We start from the raw sequence: 24,752 nt of genomic DNA, 5'->3' as shown, positions 1-24,752 counted from the left end.
TGAGTATACACTATAAAACGACTAAACTATAATATTTTCTGCAGCATCTGCATTAAGTGTCTGTGTATAATATATGTGAGAATCTTGAAAATCTATTTAAAGCTTCACATTTGATTCAATTCAAAGATTTTAAAAAGCTAAATCCTACTGGAGTGAAAGTCAAGAAACTGACCATTTAACACAAAATTCTTTTTTTTCTTAATAAATATGGATTGCTGGTTATTTAATGTTTACTAAACAAGCGTAACTAGTGAGGTGGCATCACAACAAAAACATGTATTGACCTAGCTTATTTCATGATGGGTTTTTTTTATTTGAGAGTGAATTTTTATTTCAGTTTTAATTTTAATTCAGGAAGAAAAGGAAACATAGATTCCATAGAGAATTCAAGTCAAGATTCAAGTCAAGTTTTCATTTGATGTAAATATGACTGGATGTATTTTTTTGACATTGTTTAAAATAAATCAGATTACAGATCTGATTGTTACATCATGTTTTAATTAGGTCAGAATGTAAATGTTAGGATGTACGGTCTTTGGATTATTGTGCTAAGCTCAGACAGAATAATAAGTGTTTGATGGGTCTTCATTGTCTTCATTGTACCATTATTATACCATCTGGACATTTAAACCCCAAATGTTAATGTTTAATGTGACTGTTTAATGTGTTTAAGTATATTTCTTTCTGTTTCTTACAGCTGGAACTTACCACAAAAATCTTTAAACATATAACACACACACACACACACACACACACACACACACACAAATACTTGAAGTCAGAATGTAAATGTTAGGATGTACGGTCTTTGGATTATTTTGTTAAGCGCTGACAGAATAAAAAGTGTTTGATTCTTTTTTTTCTTCATTGTACCATTATTATACCATCTGGACATTTAATCCCCAAATGTTAATGTATAATGTGACTGTTTAATGTGTTTTAGTATATTTTTTTCTGTTTCTTACAGCTGGAACTTACCACAAAAGTCTTTAAACATATAACACACACACACACACACACACACACACACACACCAAACACACAAATACTTGAACTTTACCACAGAGCTTCAGAGATGTGAAACTGGGACACGTCTTGGCCTGAAAAGTGTGTGTGTGTGTGTGTGTGTGTGTGTGTGTGTGTGTGTGTGTGTGTGTATGTTAGTGATAATGTCAATTAATTTCGTTAAGTCAGGATTGAAAACAATAATTGACAGGCTGGTGTGATGAAGTACAGTTACTGCAATTTTTTCCATGAAATACGTTATCATCAAACTTTTAAGACATTTTGTAATTATGTTTAATGCTGTAGAGTTGATGTTAATTCCTGTTGTCACTTATGTTATAGCAGCTGTAACCATTTGTTTATTTGCCAGCATATCTTTAGTCTTTCTTCAAGTTAAAAAAAAAATGCAGGTTGAACTGAACTGAACCAGAACTGAACTTCTGCTGTAGTAGAGCAGAAAAACTCTAAAATGTGAAGGACGAGGATTCTTCAGGACTTCAAGGATTGAAATCTGTAACCTATATAGTGCTTGTATTATGGATGTAGGCTGCAACTGCATTAAATGCATTTGCTTTGATGCATTTCGTTACTTCATTAGTAAAGGTTATTAAATTCAACCTTCTTTTGGTGTTTTTTTTTTTTTTATTAAGTTATGTTTAGTGTTTATGAACAGAATATATTATTAAAATTTTGTGATAAAATATCTCTCTTCGAATATCTCTCTTCATGATGAGTGTTGTCGGGCTAGTCATGTTTGCAGTCATTTACGCAGGCTGGTTAATATCTGCTCGTGTTCCTGTTGTACCAAGCATTTACTCTGTTATGTAAACTTCCTCACCGTCATTGTGTTTATTGTGTCATGCTGTATGTATTACGCAATAAGCTGTAAAGATCTGTGTACCTTGGACCGGTACTGTATCAGATATTAGTGATGCCAAACACTGAATGATGGAATAATTATGTTATTTGACATATATGTTACACACACGTGTGTGTGTGTGTGTAAAATAAAGTGAAACTTATATTATATAGATTCCTTACACACAGACTGATATATAAGTGTTTATATCTTTTAATTTTAATGGCTCACATTTAACAAAAACCCACCATTTCACTATTTCATAAAATTAGAATATTGTGAAAAAGTTAAATACTGGAGCCACACTCTAATCACCTAATTAACTCAAAACACTTGCAAAGGTTTCCTGAGCCTTTAAATGGTGTCTCAGTTTGGTTCAGGCTACACAATTGGAGGAAGACTGCTCACTTGACAGTTGTCCAGAAGACGATCATTGACAACCTGCACATGGAGGGTAAGACACAAAAGGTCATCTCTAAAGAAGCTGGCTATTTACAGAGTGCTGTATCCAAGCACATTTATGGAAAGTTGAATGGAAGGAAATAGTATGGTAGAAAAAGGTGAAACAAAGCCCAAGAATTTGGGGAGATTCACAAAGAGTGGACTGCAGCTGGAGTCATTGTTTCCAGAGCCTCCACGCACAGTTCCATGGGTTACAAATGACGCATTCCTTTTGTCAAGCCACTTCTGAACCAAATAAGACTGGACTGTTGCCCAGTGGGCCACAAAGTCGTCTTTTTAGATGAAAGAAATTTTTGCATTTCATTTAGAAATTATGGCCCCAGAGTCTGGAGGAAGAGAAGCACAGAATCCAGGTTGCTTGAGGTCCAGTGTAAAGTTTGCAGTGGTGGTTTGAAGAGTCATGTCATCTGCTGGTGTTGGTCCACTGAGTTTTATCAGGTCCAAGGTCACAGTCGTCTACTGTATGAAGTTTTAGCGTTCTTCATGCTTCCCTCTGCTGACCAGCTTTATGGAGATGCTGATTTCAATTTCCCAACAGGACTTGGCTCCTGCCCACACTGCCGAAAGTACTAATCCCTGGTTTAATTACCATGGTATTCATGTGCTTGATTGGCCAGCACATTTTCCCGACCTAAACCCCATTGAGAATCAATGGGGTATTGTAAAAAGGAAGATATGAGACACCATACCCAACAACGTAGAAGAGCTGAAGGCTGCTATCAGAGCAACCTGGGCTTCCATAACACGTCAGCAGCTTCACAGACTGATCACCTCGCCTGCCACTGCAGTAATTCATGCAAAGTGAGCCCCGACCGAGTAAGTTTTTTACATGTGCAAACTTTTCAGTAGTCCAACATTTCTGTGCTAAAATCTTTTCTTTTTTCTTTATTGGTCTTAAGTAATATTCTAATTTTCTGAAATACTACATTTTGGGTTTTTATTAGTATAATCTTCTAAATGAAAATAAATAAGCACTTATATATCAGTCTGTGTGTGATGAATTGATATAAAATATGAGTTTCACTTTTTGTATTGAAATTCTAAAATAAATCCACTTTTTAAAGATATTCTAATTTATTGAGATGCACATGTGTGTGTGTGTGTGTGTGTGTGTGTATATATATATATATATATATATATATATATATATATGTATATATATATATATATATATATATATATATATATATATGTATATATATATATATATATATATATATATATATATATATATATATATATATATATATATATATATATATATATATATATATATGTATATATATATATATATATATATATCCTAAGACTCAAGCTTTAGTTTGGCTTGCATTTTTAGGTTTCTTCTAGCTATTTGGGGTTAGGTGGAACCAATAAATATAATAACCTGATATTATCTTTGAACATGAACCTCTTTAAAAAAATATTATGTCCACATATGTGGAAACTCGGTCTACAGAAAACAATCAAGGCACCATTGTGTAACAAATGCAAGTGCCAATCTCTTTTATTTACAGCCTGTGCACTGTGCCTTAACATTTTTCATGGTTACTGTTGCATATATAACAGTTTCAACTTCTGAACATGGATATGGTAAAAAAAAAAAAATAAATAAACAAGCTATCACATATATACATATATAAAAAAATTTTTGCTTTTCTGTAACACTTCAAAACTTCAACTACTCCAAAGTAGAAATATCTTTTTTGTCTGAGGATACAGTTGATTTAACTGCAGTACATTTAACTGCTGTGAAAGACTGTGGAACAGTTGCGTGCAGCTTCCACTTCTTGGACACTCATTTTATAGTAGCTGATCATCCTGTCTGTGAGGTCAACCCCACCCATCTTGTTAATGTATTCATGAACAATACTTGGTCACCTGATAGACACATATTGTTTCTGTTTCTTGTCCCATCACTGGCAGGTGTCTTCAGGCTGTGCATCATGAACCACAGACAGCATATCGGCTTGTTGTCATAACACTTTACAACACAAATTTTCTCATCTTCAGTGGTAACTTCTGCTGAGGTTCCTCTTCCATTATTTTTTATCATTTTGTCACTCAGTAGCTTCAGCACTGCTTTGGAAACTCGATTCTTCATAACTGTACCATTCAGGTACAGCTGCTTCTCCATAATTTGATTCACAGCTTTGATGGATGTAAAGAACCGATCGCAATACACTTTTGAACCAAAATGGAGAGTTTGTGTCAGACGATCAATGATCAAGCCTCCCAAACCCAGTTCACATTGTTCCTTAACCTGTGCAATCAGTGCATCTGCACCCTGATATAATTCAAAGTCAAGCATGATGCCTTCTGCTAAAGCACAAAGAAGTTTCTCATGCCAACTGGATTGGGCTTTTTTGGTAGATATTGACGACAAGGACAGGCTCCTGTAGATGTATCATTTGCTCATAAATTAGAAACACTATCTGGTCTTGCCTGAGACCTGCAGCCTTTTAGAATGCGGTCAAGAAAAGGCTGGTGTTGGCTCTTCAGGGTCATAGTTTGAGCCATTAGACTCAACTGGCTAAATCCAACGTCTGGGAGTGCATGAAATGGCAATGCAACAGCCTGAAAGATAACCATACGTTTCACCACGAAGACAATTACGTCCCCGGCTGGCCTTAGTGGACTGTGGAATAGGGTCTTCATCCCCACTAGTCTACTCCTCACTGCTGCTTAGCCCGTGGAGGATGTGGAGGATGGTAATTAACATCATTTACGAGGTCATTAATGTCAGACAAGTCCTGTAGCTCTGAGCTGTTCCCAGCAATTTACTCCAGTATTAATTCAACTGTCTTTGACAAAGGAATACACTTTGGAAATGATATCATGAGAAAAAATTTATAAAAATTAATGTAAAATTATTTATGACACATGGTTATTTTCATTTATGAATGTATTTATCACATAAATTAATATTTCTTAGCAATTTTCAACTTGTTTGTTATTTTGGCTAAGAAATTTTTTATCACATTTTAATATATGTACATAGATGTATATTTAATTTATACTGTTGTAAAAACTATTGTAAATGTATGTTTTCTAATAAATTCTTTACAAACACATGATTTTTGCTAACATTTGTAAATGTTCAAAGAAGCTAAGGCCCATTGTCCACATATGTGGACCTCAAGTTTAGCGGCATAGTAAATCTTTACCGTTACAAAAATGTGCTGAATTTGTATGCCATATTATTCATACAACAGTATTACGCATAACTTAATAAAGAATCAACAAGTACATTTTATTAGATTTTTATACCTTGTGGACGTTTTGGTCTGGTGTGTAGGTGTGGCTGCCTGACTTTACAGATGTTTTCTCCGCCATCTTGAAATTTCCATGCAATGCGATTTTCTCTTCTGACGCCACCAGATGGCAGTGTAAGTGTCCAATAGGTTCCAGTTACAAATAATGAAGTATTATGGAGCACACAACCAAAAATGTGACAAGTTTGATATTTGCTTACAATGATTTGTGAATTCTGTTGGATGAAATATAAAAACTCAAGCAAGTGTAATTATGATTGCAAGTGATCTTGCGGTATTATGACAAGATATCTTCTTCCTTTTATTATTATTAATATTAGTACTGTCACTATTATTATTATGAGCTACTAAAACTTTTTAAAACACACAAAATAGTGTATTTCTGCAAACAATCTAAAGTGACAGAGTTACAAAGTAATGATGTACAGTTGAAGAAACAGGTTTTTACAGTTGCTTACGGGTTCAGTGTCGAGTGGTTTCCAATAAGAAAGGGTTCTTTAAATATACATTTCCAGTATATACAGATTTTCTGAAGCTGATTAAAATCTCAACAAATAACTAAGCACATTAAACCACAAGAAATTGTATTTCTGTTAAGGTTCATTGTATGTATGCTTGCACACTGTGTTGTGAAACACAAAATCTTTTAAAACCTTCACTTAACAAAAAAATATCAAATAACCACCACAAAACACTCTTTTTTTTCATATATTTAATTTATGTTGAACATTGTCATTGTTTTCAAACACACACACATTGTAATTTCTAACTTTGAACAATAAACACAGGTCATCATAATGTCATTGTTTTCCCCAGTAATATATGTATATTTATATATTTATATATTTATATATATAACCCCAAGATGTTCATCGATATAATTAGACATTGACAGATTTATTCTACGACTGTTTTCCATGGATGTCTTGATATTATCAGTTGAAACGGTTTTCCGTTAAAATCCTACTTCGTCCTTTTGAAATATCCAAAACATTAAAAGTGAAGACAAATATGTGGATAATAAATAAATAAATAAATAAATAAATAAAATCTGGCTTTGTAGGCTGTGTCGCCCGCGGTTATCCGACCAAGTCCCTCCGAAAAGGCCAGATGAACAGGGGGCGATGCAAATCTACACTTCTGGATTAAATAATAATAAATTAAAAAAAGAAATATAAATTGTTTCAGAAACCAGGCTCTCTATCTCGTAGCAGCGAATCCAGGAGATGATCTTTGTTGCTAAACTGGTGTACGGTGCTAAAAACTACGACCTCCCCTCTGTACAGAACAGTACAGTTCCTTCTATTTTCATAATGACATCACATACTGGATTTTAGATAAGTCTGACATAGGCCTTGCAAATTTCCAAACATCCAGAAGGAAAAGAAAAAGCCATGATTGGTTACGTCAAAATTATGACATCAATAGTACTGTAATAAACTAGCTAGCTAAACCGGCTACAGTTACAAATCTCACAGAGTGAAATAAAAATAAAGTCCTGTCATTTTTTTTTTATTTGCTACTACGAGACGTCCATCATGACCCGGATGCCTGAAAAAAATCTTTACGTATTGCCTCTCACACATTTACGTTCAAAATACCTAGCCTCCCTCTCGCGGGTTTCCATTAGCAAGTCGTCCAATCATTCAACCCCGCCTATTTCCTCAACTTAAAAATGTAATAAATAGAAATCATTCGTCTTTTCCCCAAAGCAAAGCTGACCCTCTGCTCCCTGATGTGGCCTTTGCTGGAATCTTAAATATATATATATATATATATCTAAACATCATATACGTTCAAAAATCAAGTTCAAAGCAAAAGTATGTGCGGGACACAAAAACGTTACAGCCAATCAGATGAAGCTGTGCAGTCATGTGTAATTTCCTTCCGATGGCGCACAAGAAGATGTACAAACTTAACCAGACTGGAGTGGTGAAGTTACCCGTGCCTGTTCCCCCTCCACACACACGCACACACACATGCACACACACACACACACACAAACATACACACATACCTTCACAAAGGAACAGAGCAATCGCAGATCAAACAGTTAAATCAATCGCACATATATATTTTTTTAATTAATAATTTTGCATCAATTCCTTTCTGTAATTTGTCCAGCGTGTACGAGTCCTACCCCGACGCTAAACCAATCAGCCTAATAGTATTTTTTAATAAAAAAAAGAATTACTGGGACCCCCGTCCCCCGAATTCTCCCCACAGCACAACACTGAACAAAATATTGTCACTTCCTTTTTGTTTTCCTTTAAACAACTACAAATAAATCATCAACACCAGGGGAGAGAAGGAGAAAGAACAGAGTTGTGCTATCAAGTTGTGTTGAGTGACTGAGATTAGCAGACACCTTCCTCACCACCACCATCATCATCGTCATGTATAATTCTTGAATTAGGTCCACTGCTAATCCTGAACAAGTGAAATAAAAGCTTGAGGTTTTTTAACTTGTGACTAGGATTGTTAGGCATGGACTAGGAAACGCTTTTTGTCCCTGAACCTGTTTTTGATGGCAGTTTGGCAGCATTTAAAAGACGACAAGGTCTTTGGTTAGTTTAAATAATTTCTGTTCTGGGATTAATCAGCTAGTGTTCTTTAAAAGAAAAATGCTCTGTATAATCATCTGTAAAAGAAACAGTGATAAATTTAGTATGTAAATGGAAGCTGACCTCCACAAGCTACAGCTGTAAAGTTTGTTACTTGCTAGTTAGCATAGATTCAACGTGGCTTCTTCCACTACTAACTGATTGTTGGTTGAAAATAGAGGAACAATTAAACCCACTTTTTTCATATTTTACATCGAGTGCAAAACAACTTAAGCGACTTACAGCACCAGCTAAACAATTCACATCAAGCTCTGTACTTTCTGTAGCGAACACTGACCTTTAATGTTTTTAAGTAAAGCTAAATGACTGAAGAGTGAAACTTTATTTCAAAAAATATATATATTTCTTTACTTCTTAATAGAAATGAACTGTCTAGAAGGTGTTAGCTAGATATCATAATTGATTAGCATAGTTTTTGGAGGTTTTGTTTTAAAAGTACATGGATGCAAACACACACACACACACACACACACACACACACACACACAGTCTTATTCTTTAAAGCCACAATATCCTTCGCTTTGTCATTTAATCCAATGGCGAGCTGTACATATGGCCATGGGGGAGGTGTGTGTGTGCGTGTGTGCGTGTGTGTGTGTCTTGTGTGTCTTTGTGTGTCTGTGTTTGTGGTAAAAATGGTCACGTGTGGCTCCACACATCATCACTGGCTCATTTCATGCTGACAGATTGGCTCTACGTGACTGGCGACCTGTGTATTTGTGTGTGTGTGTGTGTGTGTGTGTGTGTGTGTGTGTGTGTGTGTGTGTGTGTGTTTGCATCTGTGTAGGTGGCATTATGTTATATCAATGTATGCATAAAAGCAAACTGGTATGAGCAGTGTGGACATAAAGGGTACAGAAAAAACACACAAAACAAATTTCCCCAGCTGCTTGGCAGTGTATAAACTAGACAGCTAAGATCAACAAGCACATACACACACACACACTCACACACAAAACCACACTCCATGTCATGATCTGGTCCCTTTTCCACATGCAAAAAAATAATGATAAATATACTCTATTCCTACATATGAACATAAAATCAAAATAATATCAGGATTACTAACTCGGTCATAATGCGAGCAGTGTGCTTTAATTCTGCTGGCAGCTCGGCTTTAAAATTATTAATATCGTTAATTTTCGGCTTAAAAGCGCCATCAAAAACGAGGTTCTTGTGCATGCTGATTCCCCCTTGTTTTATTGTGTTGGTCGTGTGCATCTGTAATTAATTTTATTTTTTTTTGCCAATTACAGAACCGTTTGTAAAATATTCCTGTAGGCGTGTTTTCAGACGGCGTGGTTCTACCCTGCGACAAAGGAATGTTTAAGAGATAAGACACTACAGACTTAATAAAAATATAACTCTATCGCTATTGGTCCAAATCATTTCTGTGGCAGTTTAAAAAAGTATCATTGAAAGGAAGGAAAGAAAGAATTACAGATGAACTGACAGAAAGAGAGTGTGAAAGAGATAGACAGAGAGAAACGTCAGATTTTGGAAGAGTAGTTCGGTTAAAGAAGTAAGCTACGAACGTACGAAGTGACACACATCGTGCGGTGTATATACACACAGATTCATAGGCAGTTTTTTTCAAGCCAAAGAAGTCATACAAAAAAAAGAAACCAAAAAAAAAAAAAAACTAAAAAATATATATATTAATAATAATCATAATAATAATACAATCACACACCCATACACAAACTCTACAAATAAAACTCTACAAATAAGGACAAGTTGTACACACACCGAGAGATTTACCAGGATTACCGTCTGCTTCCAGAGATCTCAGAAAAGCGGGATGTATTTACAGAGGACACACACGTGGGCGCACAAACATACACCCACACACACGCACGCTCAGAGGCCGGACGTGGGGACGCAGAGAGACCGGGGTCCCTACAGGGGGTCATCGAGGACACAGATTTACACTCGTTTGTTGGGTAGTGATTGAATAGCTGTAAATCAGGCGCAGGGTGGGGTAGGAAACTTGCCCTTTAGGTGCTGAAGTAGACTGGAGGGGGGGAGAAACGGTTAGATGTCAGAGTGCTTCGATTTTTCTTTCACTACTAATGTGTATGACATTAAACAAGTAAAGAAAATTATACAATGAATAGAGAATGAGAATTTAAAAAAAAACATACATATATACATATACACACTTTTTATATATTATTGAATGTTTTTCAATAATAAATACAATGTGAACAGTAAAAACATAATAACAAATAAAGGTAATTGGTCGAAATGGTTTTTACCTAAATTGCAAAGAAAGAAAGAAAGAAAGAAAGAAAGAAAGAAAGAAAGAAAGAAAGAAAGAAAGAAAGTTTTTCTTACCGATGATGACGATGAGCACGATAACACATATCACCCCCAGGATTATCATCATCTAGAGGTACATAGGCAGACAGATGGAGAGACAGATAAAGCACTATAACATCTGATCATTTCTGTCACTTCACCTGGGGAACTATTAGTTTAATGTATTTTTCACTACATTCATCCAGTAATACACACTGATATCCTAAACTGTGTGAAATGCATTACAAATACAACTGACTGATATTTGACTGGTCAGGGTGATCTCTCAGTATTTTACCTTGGCGTTCTTCCACCAGTATTTATTCTTGAGTTTGGCGGCGCTGGTCTCGAACTGAGAGGCTCCGGCCTGCAGTGCGTCGGCTCGGTCATCTAGCTCTGAGAGCTTCTGGTCCCTCTCTAGAACTTTATCCACATTCACACGCATAATGTCCACCACCTGAGGAAATGTCCAGAAGATGGGGGGGGTGCTTAAACGTGTGCACCAGAGAATGCCTTAATAATACTTTCTACACTTATTTACCAACACTTAAGAATTAGTTTTATAAAATGTATACCATCTACCTCCTTAATTTCTATTGTGCTGTTATATATTCTGTATGTATTGCATGTGCACAGAACCACTGCAAACCCTGAAGGTCGCTTATTTACTTTTTATGATGAGAATGCAAAGAACCAAAAAAAAACATTTACTACTAATGTTAGAGTAAATTAATAAGCTAACACTGGGGGAATCACCATGCAGGAATCTTCTTAGTAGATTTCAGTAATTAACTGAGGTCATTCAGACAGTAACTCGTTTTTATTTGTGTCTGATTGTGTTTGGGGCGTGGTATCTGTACCATGACACACCAAAACAGTGCTATAAAGTAATACACTTATCATACTGTGAAATGTTTGGCCTGCACTGTGTATTTGGTTGATTTTTCAATGAAGTTTCTCTGTGTTTGTGTTTGCCATACCTCGTCCACCTGAGCCTGCGTCTGCTGTAGGCGGCGGTTGCTAGTCAGGTTAGGAGGAGCCTGGTTCCCTCCCTCAGGGGCAGGAGCGCCGGCAGGGGCTGGGGCAGACCTAGGGTTTAAAAAAAGATTCAATACACCTAGGCCAAAGCAACAATGCAAGAACGATCTGTAGAGCTCGACATACAGGCTAAAAAAATTATTAAGCTAAATAAAAAAACAAGGCCTCAAGGTAAGAGTCTGTGAAATAGTTTGAGCAAAAACTGTGCAGAGCTATGAATCCTAAGCTACATAACAAAAATAAAATATCCATATGCACATGGAAAACTCAAGTTGAATCAGGACAGAAAAATATATACAGAAGAAAAAAATTGCCATTCCCCCGCTTTACCACGGTTTTACTGTATATAATTAATGAGTAGACTACAAGTCTACAGCAAAGGATGGTCTGACACGTGACAAGATTTATAATAAAACCTTAATATAGGCATCAAGACATTTTGGTAAAACTGCATTCATTATTCAATCACAATATCAAAATGTTATTTTCGGTCTTTTTCTATCTCTAACAGGGCGTGTTGCATCACATAACATGCAAAGGGCTATTCGCCCTCTTCCACATACATGAGCTCAAATATACCCACAAGAGAAAGAGGAAGAGAGAGAACAAGAGAGAGACAGTCAGAGACACTCCCACACAGACAGCACTGATTTTGCGCTCGTGGTTAGCGGCCATGTTTTTCGAGGAGCCTGGGAAAGGTGGGCGTTGTTTTTGGGCGGCATTTGAGCTTCTAAGAAAAAAGATCGGTATTTTTCAGCATAAATGAACGCATATTTATACATGTCCTTCTCAGAAATCTTAACATTATTTACCAGAAAATAAAACCACAAACACAACTACTGCTATGACCAAGTGATCATTTTTAAATAGACAAAAGTTGATAATGTTGTTTTTTTTTAGAATCACTGTAATTGCTGCCTCCCTCATAGATCTGCATAAACGATTGGTTAGACGATATTTCATGAAGATAACATTTGATAATATCATCTGTTTACAACAATGTAACAAAACTGCTGTTTGTCCTGATGAAACGGTGAGCCGTGACTGAAAATGTCTGCGCATGTGAAAATAAGCCCCTGCCATTCTATGATTGACCACCAGACGGCGACAAATCGGGGGATAAAGGTGACCTCTGAATGCTCAACGCTGAATCCTGTCACACTTTTCTGTTGTTCTCTGTTAACACAATGACAGCATGTTCCTTTGTTTGTTTGGTTTTTTTCGCTCAAACAAACAGCACAATATGAAACTAGAAGAAATAAGACGAGAGAACAAACAGAAATGTTAAAATCCGGACAATGGGGATGTGGTGTTTTCACCTCATCCTCTGCCTCCATTTCCGCCTCTCCTTCTCCCTCACTGCTGTCTATATTTAGAGCCTTCATTCCCCTTCAGAGAGGACAAAAATCACCAACAGCACATCTAGACATGGTTAGGACTTCAATAGCTTGTGCAATTGTGACCAGAAATGGCCTAATCAATGTTTTTTTTTTTTTTTTTTTTATTTAGGCCACTTTAATAAATTACCATTTTTTTCATCTAAAAGACCTTCGAAGGCATTTAAGTATAACAAAGGCTGTGATTTATTCCATATGTTTTTTAAGATACTAATTCACACATTACGGGTATAATGAGAAACATCTGATCATGTGAAATGTATGTATATTTTTCCTTCATTGGAATTTTCTTAAACAGCATTCGTGGTCTCGATGCTCCTACTTTTTAATCAAATACATGAAAATAATGTTTTGCTATCACTGTAATTTTATCATGGACACTATAAACCCGTACTACACAAGCATGACTGTCACATGGACAGTTAGCGAACCAAAGTGCATTTACGGTTAAATAATAAATAAATATAAATTAATTTGCTTTACTTCATTTGCAATGATGTCCAGAAAACTGGATCTCTGCACAAAAGGTGTAACACTCTACACTGGCTCGTTTACATGCTGTGATATATCAGAACGTGGCCACAATATATCGTCAATCCAAATTTCATATAGTATGAACATTTTTTGTATATCGCATGACCATTTCTTGCCAGTTAAACGTTATCAGAGGCACAACATCCTCATTTTATTGACAGAAGAATAAATAATTAAATAAACAAAGGCCCTCTTCTATTTCACCACCAAATAATAGTAATAATAATGGTAATAAATGATTAATACACACTGCTTTTGTCATGTAGATAATACTAAACAAGGTGTGTGAATAAGCGAACAAGATGTGATTAGGATTTTGTGGTAATCTGGTGGTGCACAATCGCAGCTCGTTCAGCTCGGAGGAGGCTGGGGCTCGGCCATCTTGCGCAGGAGACGTGTTAGCGCCAGCCATTTGGTTACAGCCTCCGTGTAGGAGCAGAACAACAGGAGGAGCTTTACTAGCTCCTAAATAAAGAATCCACACAGGGAGAGATACCTCTGAACCAATATATATATATATATACATATATTTTAAATATGCCTTTTGTTGAGAAAGGATGTGTAGAAGGATGGTACAGTTTTGCTTCATATGCACAAGAGTAATAAGACAATCTGACCCTCCCAACCCCCATCACTATTACCACCGACACCAACACCACAACCGAGAACATGTCTTCATTTAATATAAAATAAAAAAAGCCAACAAAACAATGCTATTTTATGATTTCATCATTGACACATGATCATAGTAGTGTGGATTTAACCCAGGATCCATGTCTTATTCCAGTTCTAAAGATGACTTAAAATATAATGTAAAATAGGTGCAAACATTCACAACATGGTCTTGAATATTACATATTAGAGCAAATTGAAAAGCTAAATATTCATCAGCCAAATTTCCAACCAAGCTAGTCTGATCCGGAGCCTATAGGCGTGTTTTCGGCCATGCCTGCCATCATTCACAGCTCTATAAATAATAAATATTAAATAATATATCAAACAAAATGCTGCAAATCATTTGGTTTGACAAAATAAAAGGGCCTAATAGCTGAAGGCCATGTCTTTTAAATACATGTTTACAAATGTTACTATTATTAACCTTAATAGTAGTAGTAATAGTACTGTACCTATTACTAGAATAAATGACTGAGAGGGTCGAGATTATTTTTCTTAATAAACCAAATATTGCTATAAAAATCTATCTATATCCATAAGAAAATACACTTCTTAAAAAAACAAACTGGTTTAAGGTCTTTTTTTTTTCATTATGCCGTTCACTACCTATAGCACCTTCAAGAAATAAGCATAATAATAAAAAGATAAACAAGGAATGCAATAATAATAATAATAATAATAATAATAATAATAATATCAGTACTCACATTATCCTTTAGTGTTGGCGCGTTCACACACAAATCCGAGAGAAAGGTGGTGTAAACGACACGACGGCGTTTTTTTCTTCTCTCTCTCTTTCTCTCTCTCTCTCTCTCTCTCTCTCTCTCTCTCCTCTCTCAGGATATTTATTATAAGGACGCGCGCACTTCGTCTGGCAAACACGCGCACACGCACCCGCACGCTGTTTCCCCCCACGCGCTTTTTATATTACTATTAGTATTATTATTATTATTATAAGGATAATTAAAATAAAGTCCCGCAGGTGCCGCGTGTCCGCGCTCCGTCACTGAGCAGCCTGCGCACATAAAATATGGATGCTGTCGGATTAAGAGAACAAAAAACAGAAGAGACGGCTCTGGAAGCTGACGTCACTCCTCATCCGGGGAAGCTGCGGGCCGGAGAGGGTCGCCATGACGACCGCGCGCACCAGGCGCACTACGCGTTTGTTCGATAGGGCGCGCGCCCGCGGACGTTGCGCGACATTCACGCATTTGTTGTGGGTACTTATGGAATGGATGGATAGATAGATAGATAGATAGATAGATAGATAGATAGATAGATAGATAGATAGATAGATAGATAGATAGATAGATAGATAATAGATAGATAGATGTGGTTACGTGTGTGATATATAGATTGATGGATAGATATTATAAGATATATCTTTATTCGTCCCACAGTGGGGACATTTCTGTTATATTATATTATATTATATTATATTATATTATATTATATTATATTATATTATATTATATTATATTATATAAATCTAAACACTGAGCACCCAGAGCTGAATAACTTCATATATATCCTTCCCTCACACTATTCAATACTAACTAGTGCATTAATAGATTGAGAAACCCAGCCCATACATCCCAATCCGCACGCAGAGCCCTGTGAGTAAAGTGTCCCTAAGTAGTGCGCCACCTACTGTATGAGATAAAAGCCACGAAAACGTGAGATGGAGGATGCCATGAACACTCCCTGCACGAAATTTTATTTTTGAAGAAAATAGTATAGGTGTGGTTTAGGTTTTAAAAGTGAAAGACACATGTCTGATCTAAAACCTATTGAAATGTTGCAATCCGATGGGCTATTTCTGCTCGATGAGGATGTCCGAAATTAAACAAAATGGCGGTATGAATGGAAGCGCCATAGAATGTTTAGGGTATGAATCTATAGATCAATATAGAGTCGAACCACACTGATAAAGCGTGTGTGTGTGTGTGTGTGTGTGATATGTATGTGGCCAAACATTTAATGTGTACATTTACTTAGAAGTAACACGCTTAAAACAGAGAAATGCTCAATTTTAGTTCTGCTACCATTTCATTTTCTCTGCAAATGGTTATTTTGTGTACAGTGTGTTGCACATATGTGATTATAAAAAAAAATAAAAAAACTTATTGGCAGCGGTGGGATTCGAACCCACGCCTCCGAAGAGACTGGAGCCTTAATCCAGCGCCTTAGACCGCTCGGCCACGCTACCTTAGAAACGTAACAAGAATTTCATTATTAAGAAGAGCGTATATACACAGTTAATTTAGTTGTGTAATCGCCTATCGTGTTTTTAATATGATACATGTGAAATAACGAGCATTAAATAAAGGCCAATCGTTAAATAATGATTAAATAACGATTGGCTGCTCGATTGTCACGTGCCTGAAGCTGATTGGACGTGATTCGGATAATCGGTGCCTGTTTTCTCACTATAACCTGACTCGCTATCTTCGTTCTGTTTTTTAATCATTTTTTTAAGTAAACTGTAAACTATTTTAGTAGAGTGGGAACGCGTTGTTATTATAACATTAATTTCCATTCAACTGAGAACTACTGATTTAAACGCGAATTTATAGTGTCAAAATGACACAAATAAAGAAGTTTTAAAGCGGACCAATCGCGTTGAGGTATGCAAATTAGCAAGCGCAAAGCGTTCCAAAAAAAATTAATCCGATATTAACGGTTGGGAAATTTCGATCAGTAGGAAGTTGTCTGAATAACTGCAAACTGTATAACATGCTATTCGATATTAAATTTAACATTGGGAAAAATTTGTTTGGAACTTACCATGATTGAAAACACAGTTGTGGTTTATAGGTTTGTTCCTTCGGCAGTTGTGGAAGACATCAGTGAGGTACATCCTTACCTGTTACCTTAGAAATAAGGTTGCAGAATATGATGATTGGATTCAATGATTGCGTGATTATATTCCGCATTTATCAAGGAACCGCAACACCTTGATGAATCCTGTCTGATTTTGTTAATGATGTAATAATAACAGATTTTTAAGTTGTTTTTTTTTATTAATCGCTGAAGAACGACTACTTAAAATTTGTGCTATAAACTTACCGGTTCTTGGTTTTAAGAGTAACATTCTTTACGTAAAAGGTAAAGAAATCCTTTGCTAAATTTCAGTAGGTCACTCTGGTTACCATTTCTTTGCCAATCGAAGATGGGTCTCTGGACACAAGAGATTTGCTGTCTCCGTCTCCACCATACATTCTTGTCAGAACTCCTTTTTGGAGAAAAGCTTGCTGCCATTTTTATTTTTTTTAAATAAAAAAATTATTTGCTAAAAACTTTGTCGACTTTTTTCTTTAGTTTCTTTAGAGTAAAGTAGAGCTCAAAACAATGTCAGTGTGTGTGTGTGTAGCCAAAAGAACCAGATATATAGTTTATAATATATATAATATAGTTTGCACACCACTGATGTAGTAACTGGCAGAGTAATGGAATCCCCTCCATGTCAGTAGGTGGCAGTGTAGGCAGCGCAATAATGACCTTGTTGATTCAATACAATGAATGATACGTGCGACAGTTATCGCGGAAAAGCAATGGATGGATATTTAAAAAGGAAAAGTGCAAACTCTAAACCGGGCCCTGGACAAAATTCTGACCCATATGAAGGCCCTGGTATGAGTAGTCGTCAAAAGAAAGCAGTGAGCTCAGGGTCTATATGGTGAAAGGTATCTTTACTTTTACAAGTCCTCACTACAATCAATGTTATGCTTGGGGGGTTGGGGAGCTCTCCAACAGTACCATAGACCCAAGCAGGCTTAAACCCCTCTACAAACAAAAGTCACTTCCAAACATGAATGCAGTAAACAATGGCAACTTTAACAACCACAAAAAAACCCACAAAGGTTAATGAGCTCTCAAAGCTACCTAGTTACCTAGCTAGAATTGTATTATTAAGAAGAGCGTAAATACACAGCTTATTTGGTCGGTCATGTCTGCCTGGCTGCCTGGCGGTTTTCTATCAAAGGCGATATCGTGGTTTTTTTTTTTATACAATACATGTTTTAAATAAAGCCATAATTGGATGTGATTCGGATAATTGGTGCCTGTTTTCTCGCTATAATCTGACTATTTATTTTTGTCTGAATAGCTGCAAATTGTATAACATGCTATTCGATATGAAATTTATCATTAGGAAAAAATTTTTTTTGGAACTTACCATGATTGAAAACACAGTTGTGGTTTATAGGTTTGTTCCTTCGGCAGTTGTGGAAGACATCAGTGAGGTGCATCCTTACCTGTTACCTTAGAAATAAGGTTGCAGAAGATGATGATTGGATTCAATGATTGCGTGATTATATTCCGCATTTGTCAAGGAACCGCAACACCTTGATGAATCCTGTCTGATTTTGTTCACGTTTATTTGAATAAAATATTCATGTGAAACATTATTAGTGTTTTAAGTTGTAATTTGAGCATTATTATTTGCTACCATACAATGCAATTACTAAAGTAATTTGATATCATCAAATGCTTAAGAGCTATACTTAGTTTTAAGAATTACAAATAACACCCTTAATGTAAAAGGTAAAGAAAGCTTTTGCTAAATTTCAGTAGGTCACTCTGGTTACCTTTTCTTTACCAAAGATGAGTCTCTGGACACAAGAGACTTGCTGTCTTTGTCTCCACCATACATTCTTTTCAAAACTTCTTTTTGGAGAAAAGCTTGCTGCCATTTTTTTATAAAAAATAATATTCTCTAAAAACTGTCGACTTTTTTCTTTGGTTCCTTTAAAGTTAAAGTACAGCTCAAAACAATGTCAATGTGTGTAGCCAAAAGGACCAGATGTATAGTTTATAATATATATAATAATAATATAGTTTGCACACCACTGATGTAGTAACTGGCCGAGTAATGGATACCCCTCCATGTCAGTAGGTGGCAGTATAGGCTGTGATTCAATACAATGAATGATAGGTGTGACAGGTGTCGCTGAACAGAAATGGATGGATATTTGAAAAGGAAAAGAGCTCTTTACCGGGCCCTGGACAAAATTCTGACCCATATGAAGGCCCTGGTATGAGTAGTCGTCAAACGAAAGCAGTGAGCTCAGGGTCTAGATGGTGAAAGTTATCTTTACTTTCACCAGGGACCTCACTCCAATCACTGTTATGCAATGTTATACCATGGACTCAAGCAGGCTTAAACCCCTCAACAAACAAAAGTCCCTTCCAAACATGAATGCAGTAAACAATGGCAACTTAAACAAAAAACAGGTGAATGAGCTTGCAAAGCTACCTGTTTACTGAACTTGCAGCCAAAACAAGAGATTAAACGGTCATTATATATACTGAATATATATAGTGTAGTATATACTACAGCAGGGGTGTCCAAAGTACAGAGCGCGGGTCAACTGCGGCCCGCTATACAGTTTTAACTGGTCCGTATTTAAGTCTAAAAATATAATGGTCTATGGGCCCTCACATAATATTTGCGCAGTGGTAGTCCAGTGGTTAAGGCTCTGGGTTACTGATCACAAGGTCAGCGGTTCGAACCCCAGCACAGCCAAGCTACCACTGTTGAGCCCTTGAGCAAGGCACTTAACCCTATCAGCTCCAGGGGCGCCGTACCATGGCTGACCCTGCGCTCTGACCCCAGCTTCCAGATGAGTTGGGATACGCGAAAAAACTAGAAATTTCCCCACTGTGGGACGAATAAAGGTTAAATTATATAAATTATTATTATTATAAATGTATTGTACTTCTGAGTTTCAACACTAGGTGGAGCTACTGCCTTGAAAAAAGACAGCGCCCCCACAACGCAAGCAATCAAAGAAAAAATTTGCTCAGGGTCACCAAAAGTGGCAGAATCAAAGAGACGTAGTAGTCACTGAGATAATTGCCTGCCAACCTATAATAAAATATTAAATAAAAACCTACTAATGGAAAGCTGTAACAGAGATTTTTCTTTAAAAATAATTCACCTGCATTTGATTGATTTCACCAATATTAATGCGTTAAACGTGAAGCACTATACCTCACGCCTAGTGAGTGGCCCAGTCCTTCGTATATTTTTCTGTATGTGGCCGTCAGGAATAAGTTTGGACACCCCTGGTCTACATTGTTTTAGAAAACTGTGGGATCTCCACAAACAAACTCTGCTTGCAATGATCCAAGTTTTTACCAAGTCTGAGCAATAACAGACCAGTTATCCCTGTGACACATGTGTACATCTACCTCCATCCTCAATTTTGCATTTACAACAAACCCCAAAAAAATAAGTGCTGGTAAAGTTGCTTCATCAACACTAAATTAAATATAATTGTAGATCCATAGCAATAGCACAGATCGTGTTATGTGCATTTATACACTATTATAGTTGAACAAGTACCCCACATAACGCCATCTTGGACACTAGCAATATCCTAGCTAATCTTTATGTATACACACTATTGTTCAAGCAAGGTTCCCAGATAACCTCATGCATATTTAACAGTAATTTACAATTCTACAATTGATTTGCTGTGAACATATTTAACAATGCTACTGTAAATTTAGTGCAATGACTACGCAAAATAAAAGGACAGTGATCTCACGCACATATTACAAAATGTTTATTAGTGGGTAACAGAATGAAAAGTCCAAATTGGCATATTTACAGATATTTTTATCTACAAAGTATTGGAATGAAAACAGACACACTCCTAGTGCTTCAAGGCAGATCAGAGGGGGAATCAAAAAGAAAAAAAAAAGAAAAAGGAAAGGATTTGGATAAACAAAGACTGAAAGTCAGGACATGTGATGTGAACTTTACTGTTTCGACAGTCTGTTGTGTATGTTCCCTGGTTTGGGATCCAAGGAACTGCCAAAATGTACCAGTTACGCAGAAATATTTGGGGCTGAAATGGCTGAAGTGAGAATTCAGGATGACTCCTCGTCAATTTTAGGAGCTAGGTAGTACTTGATGTGACCCATATCTGCAATCTTGTACTCCACCACTGAAATTTAAGAGGGAGAGATGGAAAAAAAAATAAATCATTAAATCTAAAAAGATTAAGCACAACACAAAGTGGATAAAAATGCTCTTTAGATTAAAAACCAGAATCAATCTTATGGAGATTAAAACAGAATCACTTGATAAGGCTGAAGTTTGTGCATGTGGAAATGAGCCATGTTTTGACCATATAATTTACCAAGTGGGATATCTGCAGACATGCTGAGTGTGACCGTCTTGGAGAGAGGAGTGGCCTTGGTGAAGAAGTTCAGGTAGTTCAGTGCAAAGATGAGCTGCACAGGTTCGTTCATTTCAATAGTCACCTAATCAGATAAGGGGGTCACAAGAAGAGCAGTACATTTGATAAGAACCTCACTGATTTTTGTATAAAATAATCATAAGCACAAATGAGAACACACTATACACAAATGCCTCTTACAGCCTCATCTTCTTTGTCCACATTGCTTGTTTGAGACAGTTTGATGTTTCCAGTTCCCAGTTCACCACTGGCAGAGAACTTCACACCGTCTTTGGCACAGGAGATCATCACAGCATCTCCAATCTGGGACAAATCCCGGCAAATCCGAGCAAATTCACCACTGGGCATCTTCACTACACAGCTATACTCCTGCTCCTAAAAAACACAAAAAACATGAACGTTCATTTGCTGTTTATGAGGCAAAAAAGAATCACTTTACAATCCAGATTACGATATTCTACTCTGTCTTGAGATCCACAAGATTGTTGGTCTTCTTTCAACCATGACAAATCCATGTCACCGTTAATGGTTCATGACTTTCTGAATACTTTATACTTACTGGAATTCCAAGCTGCTCCACATCCAAGTCCATTAGCTTCATCTCATAATCAGAGACTTTCTCCTGATCTGAAAGTGTTTACACCATAAGTTCGTTTAAATACTTTATACATATGATTACACATCATGTATGTAAAGTATGCAACAGGGAAGCTTTTTGTAAAAACATGTCAATTACAGCAACAGGAAATTCCTTCTAAGCATATTAAAGCTCATTAGGAAGCTGGGGTGAAAGCACCCATAGAGCAGTAAGGGTCTTAGGATCAGTAATCCAGGACTTTGTTGAGACACCACAACAAAATATTACTGACAGATAAAAGTAAAATAACTCACTGAGAGTCTCGAAAACCAAAGCCAGAGAATCTGCATTGTCTTCCGCTCTCAGGGTAATGATGTCCTCATTCCCGGCACACTTCAGGATTTTAGACATGCTAAAAGAAAAAAAAATAAAATAAAATACACTATTAAAAAGACACAACGTAAAAGGAAAAACAAATCATGACAATGCCTGAGGTAAATTATGGCCTTTCATTGGTATAAAAACAAATGTTTGATACACAGCTAACAAAAAAAATACAACTTGACAGATTATCTTGAATTATTTGTGTGTGTGAGAAAAAAAAAGTGGTAAAAACACGTGTAATCTTAAAATTCTAATAAACAGATTGACTGCGATCTCATTGGCTACAACGTGATAAAAAACAAGGCGATCGCGCGGGAAGTCAAGATTCCCGCCAACGGGGATCTACGCGCGAAAATGACGTCACTAACGCAGCGCCAAAAAGAAAGAAGCGCGGGTTTCCTCCTCCGCCAAACAAAAGAAAGTTGTATTTCCAGCACCAAAACTCACGCAATTGAGATGCATGTGTCATAAAAAAGCAGGATCTTCATGTTAAACGACTTGAGGTATTAATGAATACGAGAATACGAGAGCAAGAAGAAACGCAATCGCCATGTTGACAAAAGTTATACAACTGAACCCTACGATATTAAACTCCGACAGCAGAATCACAACACACGTCTAGTAGTTTTATTCGAGCTCTAAGTGTGGAGTCTGACTGACCTGCTCAGGTTGACACCCATGGCGAGATTCCTGTCGCAGCGGTACGAGTCGAAGCCGTCGCTGCGCAGTGTGAGCTGCACCAGGGACACATGAGACGAGTCCATGCTCTGCAGAGAGATCCCCGACGAGCTCACATCCCAGCACGCCTCGGTGATCAGATCCTTTAGGGCCTCCAGCACCTTCTTCAGGATGGAGCCTTGAACCAGTCGGGCCTCAAACATGTCTGCAGCTTTTCTTTTTTTAATATTACAACAACAAAAATAATTAAATACCGATCTGACTAGCACGCTTCCGTGAGTCTCAGGATGTCGGACTTAGATCGGATCTCGCTGAAGAAACTTTTAATTTTAAATGTAAATGAAACCAAGCTGAGAGCGCGTGACGCACGCCTAAAGCCGAGCTGCTCCGAGACTGTCGCTTGCGCGCGCTTTCCGGTTGCTTTTCATTGAAACGTCCGGTGTCGTCCCCGACGTCACTTCCGTCGTGACGGCTTCTTTTTGCATTGTGTTCCGTGAAAAAGCAGCCGGAAAAAGAAGAAGAAGAAGAAGCGTTCCAACAGAACATCGCGACATTATAATACACACGTTTTGAACGAGTAAATCTGGACCTTTTGAACAACTGTTAGCTGAGCTGTAACCACAGAGGCTGTAAAAGCGCGTGAGGCAAGAAACTACAAATCCCTTGAAGCAATTTGCACAGGATGTCACTGCCTCCAAAATTGAGCTCCAACATTCGTGCAGCGTCTGTTATAGTGTGTTAATAACAGTATATTTTCGAAAGAGATTTTTTAATAATTATATAATAATGTATTATGTGAAACAGCTTAATGTTTATGCAGAAACCGGCGTAAGTCTATAAAGTAGATACTGTTGCAATACCACTTAGCGGCCACAAGATGTCACTGTTTCACAATAATCGACCGACCTCACTATACTGTATGTTGTACGGAACGTAATAAAATGTGAATACTTACGGAAATATATATAAAAAAGTAAAACATTTATATTAAAATTATATTGAAATGTTTTTTCCCCACCTCATTATAAGATTTTTAAATAGGCCAAACATTTTAAATGTAGTGAATTCCAGTTTGATCGATTTAAAGCAAATCTCTATAACTTAAACTCAAACTGGCTTATAAATAGCATCTTCTTGGGCCTAAGGTTTTCTCTCAATTAACCACTTAGGCAAAATATTCTTGTACACATTTACCTAATGGTCATCAATTTAATATAAACTGAGGAGGTCAATGGAGTTCATTTTACATTTTGAGTACCTGACTGCAAAAAATCTAAAGGTGTTTATTCTTCACTCCTGTAGTTTTTGCCTGTATACTTTAAAGCCATAGTTTCCCTTGACAAAGTAAGTATCTTGGTCTTGCATGTTTTACAAAAACAATGTATGTGGCCGTGGTTTGTTTTTAGCCCAAATTTTAATTAGAGCAAAACCCATGAAATAACATGCAAATACCCCTCATGGGGATGTAAGCATATAAGCAATGGAGTTTAAGGACATTAAGACATGTCATCACAGCGGCCATTTTTGTCATTCTGCCAAACAATGATGTAAGAGCCTGTAACTTAATCCATGTAGAGAGTGTCTATATGATGAGCTCAGCGGGATTTCTCTGCTCTGCTCCAGCTGTGGGAAAGTCCGCCTTTTTTTTTTCAACTAATGGATGGATAAGCTGAAACATCGTCATGTATCTGAGGAGTCAAGAAACTTTGGTGTAATGTGTATTGGAGTACAT

General features: G+C 36.8%; 2 protein-coding genes and 3 non-coding genes across 5 annotated transcripts; 2 read left to right on the top strand and 3 right to left on the bottom strand.

The window, feature by feature from the left end:
- Positions 1–8,576: 8,576 nt before the first annotated feature.
- On the bottom strand, positions 8,577–15,206 carry vamp2 (vesicle-associated membrane protein 2). Its single transcript, XM_046861903.1, has 5 exons — positions 14,878–15,206; positions 11,507–11,615; positions 10,825–10,983; positions 10,563–10,614; positions 8,577–10,239 (listed from the first exon to the last, which is right to left on the bottom strand). Coding segments are annotated over exons 1-5 (339 nt in total). The 5' UTR covers positions 14,880–15,206; the 3' UTR covers positions 8,577–10,222.
- Positions 15,207–16,297: 1,091 nt separating this feature from the next.
- trnal-aag lies at positions 16,298–16,379 on the bottom strand. Its single transcript has one exon. It is a non-coding gene; the product is annotated as a tRNA-Leu (tRNA).
- Positions 16,380–17,013: 634 nt separating this feature from the next.
- LOC124394000 lies at positions 17,014–17,146 on the top strand. The gene has a single exon (XR_006927418.1). It is a non-coding gene; the product is annotated as a U8 small nucleolar RNA (small nucleolar RNA).
- Positions 17,147–18,403: 1,257 nt separating this feature from the next.
- On the top strand, positions 18,404–18,536 carry LOC124394001. Its single transcript, XR_006927419.1, has one exon. It is a non-coding gene; the product is annotated as a U8 small nucleolar RNA (small nucleolar RNA).
- A 2,189-nt stretch (positions 18,537–20,725) lies between these two features.
- On the bottom strand, positions 20,726–23,443 carry pcna (proliferating cell nuclear antigen). The gene is made up of 6 exons (XM_046860349.1): positions 23,003–23,443; positions 22,273–22,370; positions 21,941–22,008; positions 21,562–21,756; positions 21,322–21,445; positions 20,726–21,126 (listed from the first exon to the last, which is right to left on the bottom strand). The coding sequence occupies exons 1-6, from the start codon at positions 23,221–23,223 to the stop codon at positions 21,050–21,052; spliced, it is 783 nt and encodes a 260-aa protein (XP_046716305.1). The 5' UTR covers positions 23,224–23,443; the 3' UTR covers positions 20,726–21,049.
- Between the last annotated feature and the right edge of the window lie 1,309 nt (positions 23,444–24,752).

Source organism: Silurus meridionalis, chromosome 11 (genome assembly GCF_014805685.1).
Source record: "Silurus meridionalis isolate SWU-2019-XX chromosome 11, ASM1480568v1, whole genome shotgun sequence".
Lineage (NCBI taxonomy): Eukaryota > Metazoa > Chordata > Actinopteri > Siluriformes > Siluridae > Silurus > Silurus meridionalis.
Note: the sequence above shows the minus strand (reverse complement) of the source record. Positions and strands in the feature narration are given on the sequence as shown.

Excerpts from the sequence above, each read along its gene's own strand:
- pcna (XM_046860349.1), bottom strand. The coding sequence starts at position 23,223 with ATGTTTGAGGCCCGACTGGTTCAAGGCTCCATCCTGAAGAAGGTGCTG. Across the intron at positions 22,371-23,002 it reads ATGGGTGTCAACCTGAGCAG|CATGTCTAAAATCCTGAAGT; the intron begins GTCAGTCAGACT and ends TTTTTCTTTTAG. Across the intron at positions 21,757-21,940 it reads TGGAGCAGCTTGGAATTCCA|GAGCAGGAGTATAGCTGTGT; the intron begins GTAAGTATAAAG and ends TGTGTTTTTTAG.
- vamp2 (XM_046861903.1), bottom strand. Across the intron at positions 10,984-11,506 it reads CGCAGGCTCAGGTGGACGAG|GTGGTGGACATTATGCGTGT; the intron begins GTATGGCAAACA and ends ACATTTCCTCAG. Across the intron at positions 10,615-10,824 it reads ACTGGTGGAAGAACGCCAAG|ATGATGATAATCCTGGGGGT; the intron begins GTAAAATACTGA and ends ATGTACCTCTAG.